Source organism: Erpetoichthys calabaricus, chromosome 18 (genome assembly GCF_900747795.2).
Source record: "Erpetoichthys calabaricus chromosome 18, fErpCal1.3, whole genome shotgun sequence".
NCBI classification, from domain to species: domain Eukaryota; kingdom Metazoa; phylum Chordata; class Cladistia; order Polypteriformes; family Polypteridae; genus Erpetoichthys; species Erpetoichthys calabaricus.
In genome coordinates this window covers 20,838,774-20,851,298 of record NC_041411.2, presented here as the reverse complement: position 1 = coordinate 20,851,298, position 12,525 = coordinate 20,838,774, and the positions used below count along the sequence as shown (strand labels likewise).

General features: G+C 36.7%; 1 protein-coding gene across 1 annotated transcript in view; it reads left to right on the top strand.

Annotated features, from left to right (window-relative positions):
* Nucleotides 1–12,525, top strand: part of pi4kab (phosphatidylinositol 4-kinase, catalytic, alpha b) — a 106,702-nt gene that overhangs the window by 56,813 nt on the left and 37,364 nt on the right. The window contains exons 23-34 of the mRNA XM_028824254.2: nucleotides 776–858; nucleotides 2,169–2,239; nucleotides 2,955–3,079; nucleotides 3,181–3,262; nucleotides 3,882–3,965; nucleotides 4,922–5,011; nucleotides 5,224–5,343; nucleotides 9,167–9,259; nucleotides 10,730–10,886; nucleotides 11,427–11,554; nucleotides 11,699–11,857; nucleotides 11,950–12,101. Of these exons, the coding sequence (XP_028680087.1) occupies nucleotides 776–858; nucleotides 2,169–2,239; nucleotides 2,955–3,079; nucleotides 3,181–3,262; nucleotides 3,882–3,965; nucleotides 4,922–5,011; nucleotides 5,224–5,343; nucleotides 9,167–9,259; nucleotides 10,730–10,886; nucleotides 11,427–11,554; nucleotides 11,699–11,857; nucleotides 11,950–12,101 (1,344 nt within the window). The remainder of the gene's footprint in view (nucleotides 1–775; nucleotides 859–2,168; nucleotides 2,240–2,954; nucleotides 3,080–3,180; nucleotides 3,263–3,881; nucleotides 3,966–4,921; nucleotides 5,012–5,223; nucleotides 5,344–9,166; nucleotides 9,260–10,729; nucleotides 10,887–11,426; nucleotides 11,555–11,698; nucleotides 11,858–11,949; nucleotides 12,102–12,525) is intronic.

The window sequence follows — 12,525 nt, the reverse complement described above, 5'->3', positions numbered from 1 at the left end:
GTGTGCAAGTCACACTTGTGTAAGCTTCTACATTTTCTGTAGAATTAACACCAGTTCCTGTGGCAGTGGTTAAGTGTGAGGAGAGCAGACTGCTCCATACATGTGCGTGCGCGCGCGCACACACACACACACACACACACACACACACACACACACACACACACACAAATCTTTTATAGTGAAAACTGAGGCGCATGCAAGTGGTGAAAAAATGTAAAAGTGCATTCATGCACCACCTAGTGGCTGTGGCTGAGGGTGAGCAGAGCGGACCACTCCATATACACACACACACACACACACACACACACACACACACACACACACACACACAGGTCTTTCATTTATATTTGTCTAATGAAGTAATCAACTTTAAGCATATTATGTTGTAAAATGATAAAAGATGTATACTCATTTCTCTGTGAGAAATTAAATTTTATTTTGCATAAACTCACACAAATCCGGGTTAGATTATGAATTTATTTAAGAAGAACAGTTAGTTTAACTTGGTTTGAAAATGAATTTTTCCTTTTAAAACATTGTTGTTTTTATTAATAAATTTTGTTTTTAATAAGTTACCAAAGTCAGCATCTTTAAATTTGCTAATTGTTGGAAAAGACAATTTGCTTTGCAGTAATTTTTCATCACTTTAAAATAACCAAAATGGAAGCAATTTATGGTAGTATAACCTGGTGTATTGTAATATAGTGTAATGTCAGGATGCTGAAAATTCTGCTTGCTGAGAAAGAAATCCTGTTTTTCTCTTTTGCAATTACAGAGTTTTAAGATCCATGGATCCAGACCGTTTTCAAGTTATGTTCCGCTACTTTGAAGACAAGGCGATACAGAAAGACAAGTCAGGTATATTTTACACGGAAACACTTGCTTCAGAATCTCCCCAATCCCCCTGCCCCCTCCCACCCCCAACCACAAGCAGTCTTTTCAGTTACAATAAAACAATGAAATGATGAAATATCCTGTTATTCACATGTAATAAGTGCATTAATGATTATTTTTCCATAATGACTGGTTCTGGTGGCTGTACTGTAACATGGAGGTAGATTATCCTGTAATGAGTTTTGTATGTTGATTACCTTTGTTTGCATTTTACATGACTTCTAACACCAACAAATTGTTGAGCTGTGATATTTGCTCTGTGGTAAACCATCTCTATACTACTGGAATCCTCTCAGAGAGTAATGCACCAATCCACAGGACACAAGTGGATATTTCTTATGAAACAATAGTGTTGCATCTTCCCAGTACAATTCTAGACATTTGTGAAGTCTGTACCAAGCTGTGTTGAAAGTTATCATGACCCTGCATTCTATGAAGATAGTTTTAGTTAGGTGTTCACCTTATTTCGTCAATGATATTTACATTAGTGCCATTGAACATTTTACTTTAATTGCTGGATTTGTTTAAAAAATGCAATTTTTGGAAAGTGCTGTGTTTATTTTTAAGCATAGCATAGTGGTTTTGTCAAGAGTTCTGGTCCTGATGAAACACAGATATTCCAAAGACATGTGAATAGTTTTAATTATTTACATGCAGATTATATCTGAAGTGTATCATTCAGGTATGATATGGTTCAGTTAATGTAATAATGGTGCTTGTTAGTAGAATGGTAGAATGTTGAGCTCAGAAATTGTGGGTATGCATCTGATCAATGGAAATGCTGTCCAGTCACAATACTTTCTCCTCTGTCCTTTCTGGTGTGGTTTGAGTATTTTGCTTATTTTTTTCCACTGGGTATTTCACTGATATTTATTCATGTCAGTTAGGGAATTATTTAATTAAAGTGTTGTGCAGCAGGAACCCTTAGCTAAGTCCACACTAGAGTCAATGTGTTGCGGATCTGTTTCTCCCATTGTTAATGTGGATTTCCTCTGACAACTCCAGTTTTTTGTTGTATTTTGGTTGATTGTTCTTAAATTGTCGTAATATGATAAACACCAGCACCCTGTGATCCTGAAGAAAAAAACAACACAAAATAAGAACATTGATTTGAATTAGGTAGTAATGAGGAATCTGTTAATCAAAGGTGTACTATTTTTGTTACGACAGGACACAAAATGCACTGAGGATCTGGGTTAATTTAGCCTCTGCCACCTTTGTCTGTGACTATTTCAATCTTACAGTAAACCCTCCTCTCTTTTTACTTTTAACAGGAATGATGCAGTGTGTAATTGCAGTTGCCGATAAGGTTTTTGAAGTCTTCTTACAAATGATGGCTGAAAAGGTATGTCGTAGTGCAGTGACAGATTTTTTTTGTTCTTTAATTTAGTCCTTACATTTAAAGGAGCCTCTTGGGCACTGTGGTATACAGCCTATATACTCATCTGACAAACTATGTAATGTATGGAAGTGAAAAGTGGCTAATCAGTACAGATTAAAACAAAATTCTGGATAAAGAGAAGATGAGACAGTTCTGGGGTGTGTAGAGTTTTTTTCAAGGTACAAAATAACAAGACCATGTCGAAACTAGCCAGCCAGGGCCATGGTACCAAGCAAATATATCCAAGCAGGAAGCTGAAAAAAAGGATGATGAGGGTGATGGCTGATTACATAACCAAAGAAGAATGGCTCTCATCATGAAGGATGCCCTTGTTTGTGGAAATTATAAAGAAGTAAATTTGGAGGGTATATGGTCAACCTGGGTACATTCAGATAATGGACCTTTTAAATTGGTTGTTTAGTTGGTAATGTTATGACATTGTACTGATATAAGATTGTGGAAAAAGGCAGGAAACCAAAGAACTTTAATTTTTAAATTTTATTTAGTTAATGAATAGTATAGTATTTGTTGGTTTTTTTAAACTATGTATGAGTAATGGAATTTAAAAAAATGACTGGAAACAAGAACAAAAAGGAGAATATTCAGCCACTGGTCAAAACACAATTAATTTTACTTTGCTTTCATGACTGTTTTTATTGACTTTTTTTCTCCCTTGCAGCCAAAAACAAAAGAACATGAAGAAGAACTAGAGAGGCATGCTCAGTTCCTGCTTGTCAATTTCAATCACATTCATAAAAGGATACGTCGTGTAGCTGATAAGTACCTTTCAGGATTGGCAGAAACGTGAGTAATTGAAGCATGGCTGTCAGCTACCATGACTGTGTTAACAGAGGCGATAGCCCATTTTCATTAACTAATTAAAAGCTGTTTGTATTTTTTTATAGGTTTCCCCATTTGCTGTGGAGTGGCCGGGTACTCAGGACTATGCTGGACATTTTGCAGACTCTTTCACTGTCACTCAGTGCTGTATGTATCTCTCTACTTTCAGTGTATTAATGTTAGAGGAACAACTTGTCAGATGTATCTGGGAATTATTTAAAAAAAAAAAAAAAGTGTCCAATCTGTTTTGGTTGCTCAGAATTTTCATTTTCTTTAAGAAAATGAGATGATTCAGCTAATCCCCAAATTATTGGATTTGTTATGATGATTAGATCTTGAGGGTGACATGGTGGCACTGTGTTAGTGCTGCTGCTTTGCAACAAGGACGCCGGGGTTCACATCCTGGGTGTTTTCTGCATGGAGTTTGTATGTTCTCATCACGTCTACATGGGTTTCCTCCCATAGTCCAAAGACATATGGTTAGGTGATCAGGAGTTGTTCAATTAGTGCTAGTGTGCGTGTTCATGCTACAGTTCACTGGCGTGGCACCCTATCCAGTAATTGTTCCTGCCTTGTGCCCAAAGCTTGCTGGGATAGGCTGCAGCTTCCACATGACCTTACCGTGGATAAGCTGGTTAAGAAGATGGATGGATGGATTAGGTCTTCACTGTGTTATTGAGAGGCCAAAACACAGAAAATATATTTTCTTTAGTTACAATGACTCTCACTGTAGGCTGTATAATCTGTTTTCTTCCCTTTATGGCAGGACATCCACAAAGACCAACCTTTCTATGACATTCCAGACACTCCTTACCGAATTACAGTCCCAGACACATATGAGGCCAGAGAGGTACAGAAACTTTGTTTTAATTTTATTGTTATCAGTCCTTATTATTCATGTAATTTAAACTATTTTCATGTTGGTGATATTTAAAGTGCATCACACTAAAAATAAATCCTTGATGGGAGTATCTCAAAGCACTGTGGTGTCCCAAAAACTGTTGTTTTTCTAAATTGCCTTCACTCTAAAAAGGCTTAATAGTAACTCATCTTAGAATTTGGTGTGTATGTGCACATTTGCATCCAGCTCCACCCTGTTTAGCTCAGCAAAATGTTATGTATTGAGCCCATTCACTACTTACACATCCAATACTAAATAGCACCAATTTTTAATTTCAATTTCTAAGTTGCCGGAAGAAGGTTCAGTATTGACATCCAACCGCCTTTGGGACTCCAACTCTGCAAGACATCAGAGGTTTGAAATCAAGAGTTTTCCTTCTCCTAGATGACCGGTCCTCCTGGACTGACCAGCCCTATCTGCCTGAAGCAGCTGGTTATGGCGCCAGTAACACATCACCCATTCTCCTGTTAGTAGAAACAGTTCTGCCGGGCTTAGAAACTAAGCTACACGTGAAGGTCAGGAGCTGGACTAAGTTGTCAGAGGCTATATGAGACGCACATCATGGAAGCATTTGTAGATGGTGGGAGCTTGTACACCCCCCAGCCTCCCCACCCCCCGGCTATGACACCTTTTGGAGATGTAAGGAGAACAATTTTGTCTGCCTATCTACAGCAGCAGTGGGTAAAATGGAGGAATCTTGGATGCAATGCCAGCCCATTCAGACCCCACTCAAGTAGAGCCTTATACTGGTTCAAATTAGAGCTTTTCTGTCAAGTTTAATCTTGCACATTACATTTGCATATGCAACTGATTATCTCAAAAAATAAGAATTGAATGCAGAATAGTGATTTGCTGCAAAGCATATTTCCGTGTATAAAAAATTAATGGCAGATTTGCTTTTTCAGAGTATTGTCAAAGATTTTGCAGCACGATGTGGAGAGATTTTGAAGGAAGCAATGAAATGGGCTCCATCAGTAACCAAGTCTCACCTTCAGGTAACTACGGTCATTATTCCTTTTTATTACTTTTCTCTGAAATCTGTTTTGTCAGTTTTAATTCATTTGAATAATTTAGGAATTACTCCCATCTGTTTGATGACCCCTTGTGATTCTCCAGTGACTGCATAGTCCAGTTTACTTAATTATATGTTTTTGTTTAAAAGAAACTTTTTTTCATTTATCTTTTTTTTTCTTTGTTTTTTGCCTAGGAATACTTAAATAAACATCAGAACTGGGTGTCTGGCTTGTCCCAGCACACTGGCCTGGCAATGGCCACAGAGAGCATTCTTCATTTTGCAGGTTACAACAGGCAGAGCACCACTCTTGGGGCAAGTATAGTTGACAAAACATATGAGTTTTTTTCCCCCGGATACATACTACTCCAAATGTTGACAGGTCTTGATAAATAGACTTAAAAGAACACCAAGTGTGACATTTTGCATGTTGTGGAGTTTTTTTTAAGTAACTTCAAAATAGCATTATGTGTTTTACATGTTTCATTTGCTTTCCTTTGTTGCTTTAATAAAACAAAATTTGGTTGTTCTTGGTTATTAATGTTGGCACACATCAAAATTGGAATAGCTTTTTCATGGATCTGCATTTGCCTTCTTTATCTTTAAAATATATTTGAAAAAAAAATCTTATTTACTGCAGATGTGTACCGTTTTTCTTGTTGTAATTGTCTGTCATGCACACAAACATTAATCCACTTTTTTCTTTTTTGTTTAAATAATCCAGCAGGTTGCATGTTTTGTTCATCCTGATGCTGCTTCATGCTTTATCTCTCATTTTTCCCATTGTTCACCACCGTGATGATGTGACTGTGTTTCTGTTTTCCATGTGTACCTGTTGCCCTGCCCTGCCCTGCCCTGTCCTGCCATGTTACCCTTCAGCAGCCAGCTTCCCCTCAGGTTTGTCTAACACACACCATGGCTTCAGCTCACACCCTCATTGGAGTTTTCTTTTGTTTGGGGGGGGCGGGGGATTTGTTTTGTGGTGTTACTGTCTTGCTGCATCTTCCACTTTCTGTGCTTCAGTCATTTTTGACTTGTGTGGGATTGTATGCTTTTTGATAGTGGTATTATATAGGGGATTTATTTGAGGCCAGATACTTGGACGTTACTTAAGATTCAATTTTAACATACTTTTAAAAAACTGTAGGACATGAGGGGATTGAGAACATAAAAATGGATGTGGGTTCACAAGACAATAAGCAGTGGATATTGGCTAAGACAGAGTGACACTTGAATTAATTAAAAGGATTAGACTGCAAATTGTTTGCAGCTGGACAGAAGGGCTTTGGACACAGCAGGATATTAATACATAACAAGCCTGATAATGCAGTTAAGCTCTTTTTTAAGTGAAATAATTGATACAACTTATCTGTACACATTCAATGACTAAACACCAACATTTAATTTAGTAGAACCAAGATAGAAATGACATAGTAAAAGTGTACAAAGCAACCACAGTTTTTGAGATGGAGTTAGATAGTTTATAGCTGTCACCTAGTCTAATTATTACACCAGTTAGAAGAGTAGTTTGATTTTTTTTTTTTTGATTTGATATAGTTTATTAATCCAGTAAATGGTCTTTTTGCCTGACCTTTGGAAGTCAGATCGCAGCGTCAGCCATTGTACAGTGCCCTTGGAGCAATTTTCAGGCTAATGGCTTTGCTCAAGGGCCCAACGAAGTAGGATCCCTTCTAGCAGTAACAAGATTTGGACAGGTAACCTTCCAGATACTAGTGCATAACAGCCTTTCTGCCTTAATGTCCTAGTTGGTGGACTTAGCTTAGAATCATGTAACAGAATATTAACTTTCACGGCACCACTCCTTCAAAGCCATGTTTTTCAGCAACATGGACCCATGCAAAAGTAGTACTTGAAGTTACAGTCCTCAAATGTGTGTAAGCAAAGTGCACAACTATTGGAGCTTTTGGGCAGGTGAAGCATCTGATGAGTATCATAGTCTTTGAGCTTTTGAGAAAGAGCTACTACCTCGCATATCTATCATGCTATGTTTATTATTGCTGACTTTTAGGAAGATGCAAGTATGTTTTTGGTTTTGGAATAATGTTATATAATGTTGGAATAACCAGGAAGAGCCACCAGTCAATGGTACTTACTTTTGATTGTGCTTTTCATTTATCAGGTAATTAAACAAATAATTTTAAACTAAATTCATAAACTCTCAAGTGTTTATACATTTGTTCTAAATTATATTTGTGTTATTTGTTAGAAATATGTTTGAAGAAAGTAATGATAAAAATGTATTAAAATTAATTACATTTTTCAATATGTGGAATTTTCCAATAACACTTTGTAGTTTAGGTGGCTCCCTGTTTATTGTGGTCACCTCACAGACCTAGAGATTTCTTCTGGGTACTTTGGTTTCACTTCCACATCAAAAGATTGAATTAACTGGTGACTCTATACAGGCCCTGAGTGGGTGGCTGTGGATACTCACACGTGTGTGCCATGTGATGGGTTGATGCTCCATCTAAACATGGTTGTCGTCTTGAACTTAATGCTGCCAAAATAGGCACCAGGCACCTGCATGCTTAAACCCAATAAACGTCACTTTTGTATTTGTTTTCTTAGATGTATCCATACAGACATTACCGTCAAAGTAAATATTTTAATAATATTGTGCATAGCTTCACTGCTTTAAATTAAAAAAAAACAAACAGACGATTTAATTTATTTAAGGAAAACTAATCCACTCTACAAATTTAAACTGTTTAAAATGTACTTATTACAAGATTAGTTTTGTAGTAAGCACATTTCATTTAGTAAAACTATAGAAATTCTTGTGATGACTAAAGCTGCCTTTGGTGAAATACAGTATGGTTTTTATAAGCTTATTTAACAGTAATGGTAAGAAAAGCAGTAATCATTGTGGCTAGGTCAGTGCCTCTCCTGCAATGAATGCTTCATTATATCCACAGCAATGAGAAAAAATTACACAACGCATATAAAATTAAACCCTCATCTTTGTGTCATCCCAGATCTGCCATTAGTACATTTTTTCTTCAAGAGTGTGTCCATTGGTGGGTGAGTTCTATGTAGAAGATGCTCCCATGTTATAAATCAATTCCTGTTCAGTTTCCAGCAAGTTTTTCTTCATATGTTGTTCAATTCTATTGCTATTCTTCAAAGTTAAATTGTCGACAAACCTGCAGTGAGACAGTAAACAAAGGCAGTGCAGTTAAAATATGGAGCTTTAAGTTATCAAAAAATTGGGTTCCATATTCCAGCAGTCTAAAGACAGCTGACACCAGAGTCCCACCTCAGGAATTTTGCAATTCACTGTGACATAAGCAAAGATCAAGATATCAGAAGAAGTCCATAAAGATCTGACAGTGAGCCTAGTGTTGGTGACTAGGCATCTCCTCCAAAGTAAACTTAGTATTACTGCAGATCCCAAGCAGACAGACTGTGGCACCAATGTAATGATGGTCAGCAATTCTAACAAGAGCAGGTCATGCTCTGAATCACCGTGTGTATTCTCTGGCGTGTAGGCCTTAGTAAGGTGTTGCAAGTATGAGAAGCTAAACAACTCACTACTTTATACAGTATGTCAAAAGAATTATTTTAAAATGAACTTCTACCAGAATGCATACACATGAAGTTGGTCATAAGGGTGTTTTGGAATTATTGCTGTGTGAAACCACATTCTAAGGAAAATTTCGTACATTCACAAGGTTTAACAGTATGCATGGAAAGAAATTTCTTAAGATAAAGTTCTGTTTGGTTGTTTTCGTGAACCTGTTCAACTCTTTAAGGTGCTGAGTAACTTGGCTTTGAAAGTGCTGGGTGGATGTTTCTGCTTTTTATCAAAAGTGCTAATCTGGAATCACTGGCCTTCCATTGCTACAAAGCAAACGCCTACCTACACTAAAGTACTAAATAATCAAACATACAATGAAATTTACATGTAAACCTTTTTTTAGGTTGAGAATAAAATTAAGGCAGTTCAAATTTTGACAAGTGTTTCTTTTAGCCTGCCAATTGTGCTTACTATTAATGGAGGGCATTAATGGTTTACTGTGTTACTGCTTCTTGTTGGATTGTTTATGAACTCCAAACAGCTGAGGTACAGTCCCATGTATTCATAAAAAAACAAATTTTGAACTTGTGCTCTTTATAGACTACTCAACTGACTGAAAGACCTGCTTGTGTAAAAAAGGATTACTCAAACTTCATGGCTTCCCTCAATCTTCGGAATCGATATGCAGGAGAGGTAGGCTCTGTTTTTGTATTTTAAGTTTTTGTTTTTACATCAAAAGTGGTTGTGCCTTAGTATTTAGTTTTTATCCGTAAATATTGTCTTCATTACATACTGTGGTAGCATGGTGGCACAGTGGTGAGCACTGCTGCCTCACAGAATCAGCAGACTGGGTTTGAATTTAGGGTTTAGCACTGTCTGACAGTGGGGAGTGCTTTATTTTTGCATTTTATTGATTTTATTAAAATCAAATAACATTCCATACAAACAAGTCAAGTTTTACACATCTAGGTTTGAAACAAATCAACCCCCACCCATGAGAATGAGAGCTAGGCCAGCAGAGAAAAATTTAAACTAGTAAAAATAAGTAAATAGATAAATTAATAAATTAATAAAAAGGAGGGAAGATAATTTGCTTCCTCAATTTAAATGCTTATTCTAAAATGTTATTGATTAGATCCTCGCAGGTTCTTAAGATGTGTAGTTTTTCTTCCTGTAAAGTCCTACACAAATCTTATTTTTAAAAAGTACACTTGAACTGTGGCATGCAAATAAATGCTAATTCTGCAACAAAAACCAACCTAACCCACAAACACTCCATCATTATTAAGAACAAGTATGAGTCACCGAGTAGAATAGCCCTTAAGAAATTTACACTTTGTTTAAAATGATGGCGTAAAATTATCAGAAGCAGTAGGATCATACAAGAAAGTGAGGGCTATGAAAATACAGTGCCTCTCTGCTTTTGCATTAGGATGCAAATAATTGACCATTTTCATGAGTATGGATTTATTACTTTAAAAATGTATATCCTGTCTGAATGTACCTAATAATCTTTACATAGAACTATTCACATGTACATTACCACAAATGTTATGGTTTATACATTTGAAATTGAAAGTGATAAAGTTAAGATCTGATCATCACTCAAGTGAGACAAATATCAAAATCTTATGTTAAAATAGGATCTTATGACACTTTCTCTTATAACCCATTGCTTCTCCATTACTCTTTACTATACATTGTGAACTTGTTCACCATCACTTCCGCTGTAACTGTCTGCCATTCATTGACCCTCCTTCTACAATACACTCTGATGTGCCTCTGTGAGGTTTTTAAGTCCCTCACTCTTCCCTCCACTTGTTCTGGGTAATCTCTCCAGAACACAATCCACTCAAAGTGATGGTCCTCAATGTATCACCTATGCTTCAGTAACCTCTTTTTTCAGCACCTCCAAACTCCATTGTCTTCCTCTTTTCCTCAGATGTTCCTCAGAGCTGTTTTTATTCTCTCTCTCTGTGCTAATGATTCATTCAGAGGATCTTTTAAGTGAACTCCGTCATTGAGTCTATTATTACATACATATATAATGGAATGTTAAAGTAATCTTTATAATCTTTTGTCTTTATATTTTAATATGTGCATTATGCATTTATTAAAAGTATATTTTTAAATTAAAAGGTAGCTCTATTATATGTATTAAAGGTTGCTGGAATGATCCAGTTCTGTGAAGCAACAGGAAGGACATCAGACCTCAGCAAGCTTATGATTAAGCAGATGACTGATGCTCTTGAGGCCAGACAGCAAGATGCCTACACACAAGCCATGTTTAAACTCACTGCTCTACTCATTAGCACAAAAGGTAAGAATCCAGTACTTTACACACTCCAGCAGTGTCTGGAATATGTAATGTATGCTGGACGGGGGAAAAAAAAAAACCTGCTCAAGACATAATAAATGGAAGATGTCCTGAAATGCTCTATGATGATTGTAATCATTTATTCAAAAGTGTAAGACAGATGATGTACAGAAATATTCTCAAATAATTTTACAAAAGGTAAGCCATGAACAAATGCAGCAGTTTGATTTTTGAGTTGCAGGGTTTACATTAATCTGTTGATTGAGTCCTGGTTTTATTTAGACCTTGGGGTTAGAGATCCTCCTTTTAGACTACCTGCTTTAGGGACATCCTTGGATTGACTCATTGATGGACCTTGGAAGTGACTCACACGATGTATACAGGAGACTAAGGAATACAAAGAATTAGAATGGCACTTTATCAGTAATGCAGGGTTAGGCATTGTCCATCAGTTACTTCCACTGGTGTCAAATTCATATCACATATAAGTGTTTTTCCTTCACGATTTGAATTATTGTGTTATTATTTCTTCCTTGTTTGTAGACTGTGATCTTCAGCTTCTGCATCACCTGTGTTGGGCTCCTCTCAAAATGTTTACAGACCATGGGATGGAAGCAGCAATAGCATGCTGGGAGTGGCTACTGGCTGCCAGGAATGGCATAGAAGTTCCAGTATGTACATATTTAATTCATATAAAAACAAATGAGTTTGGGTGGGGTGCAATTAGAAAAACAGAAGATTAATATATTTGATCATTGATTTTATACATGGATGAATTGAGACAGAAATGTAAATTATGTTTTCTCTTCCATCAGTTTATGCGTGAAATGGCAGGAGCCTGGCAGATGACAGTTGAGCTAAAAATGGGCCTCTTCTCAGAAGCACAAAAAGAGGCTGACCCTTTGGCTGCTTCTGAGGAAAGTCAGCCTTTCCCGTGCCCACCTGAGGTTACGCCGCACTATATATGGATTGAAGTAAGAATTTCAGTACTGACTGGTTTGAAATGTATATGTGTTAAATGATCATTCAAATAGAACAGGGTTTTACTTTTAACATCTGTCCTCAGTTTCTGGTTCAGAGGTTTGAAATTGCCAAGTACTGCAGTGCAGACCAGGTGGAGATCTTTGCCAGTTTACTTCAAAGATCCTTATCGCTGAGTGTTGGAGGATCCAAAGGCAGCATGAATCGCCACGTGGCTTCTATTGGGGCACGTTTTCGGTAAGCTATAGCACAACATTCTTTACCATGAAATATATTTTTAAGGGTTTGATTAAAGCAAAATTAAATTCTTTAATGAATAAGAGGGATAACATAACGTTAGGTTTTTCAGCTCTGATAAGATGGCCTACTGGCATGTGCTACTCCTTTTTGACTTGGCAGAATTCTGTGTGTGACTGGCTGGACAAAGTTGTCCTTCATAAATGATTACTGATGTAAGACTTTCCTTCCAAAAGGGAAGGAAAAACCTGTTCAAGAAAGGGGTATATCCATGTGTTATCTTTTACAAATATTGAGAAATATGGAGGAAAAAAAAATGTTTGTTTTATGATTAAAGCAAAGACCAGTTCAAAAGGCATGTGTAAGTTGAGTTAAGAGTGTTCCAATATATTTGGTTTGATATAAAGTCACTGAACAGGATTAA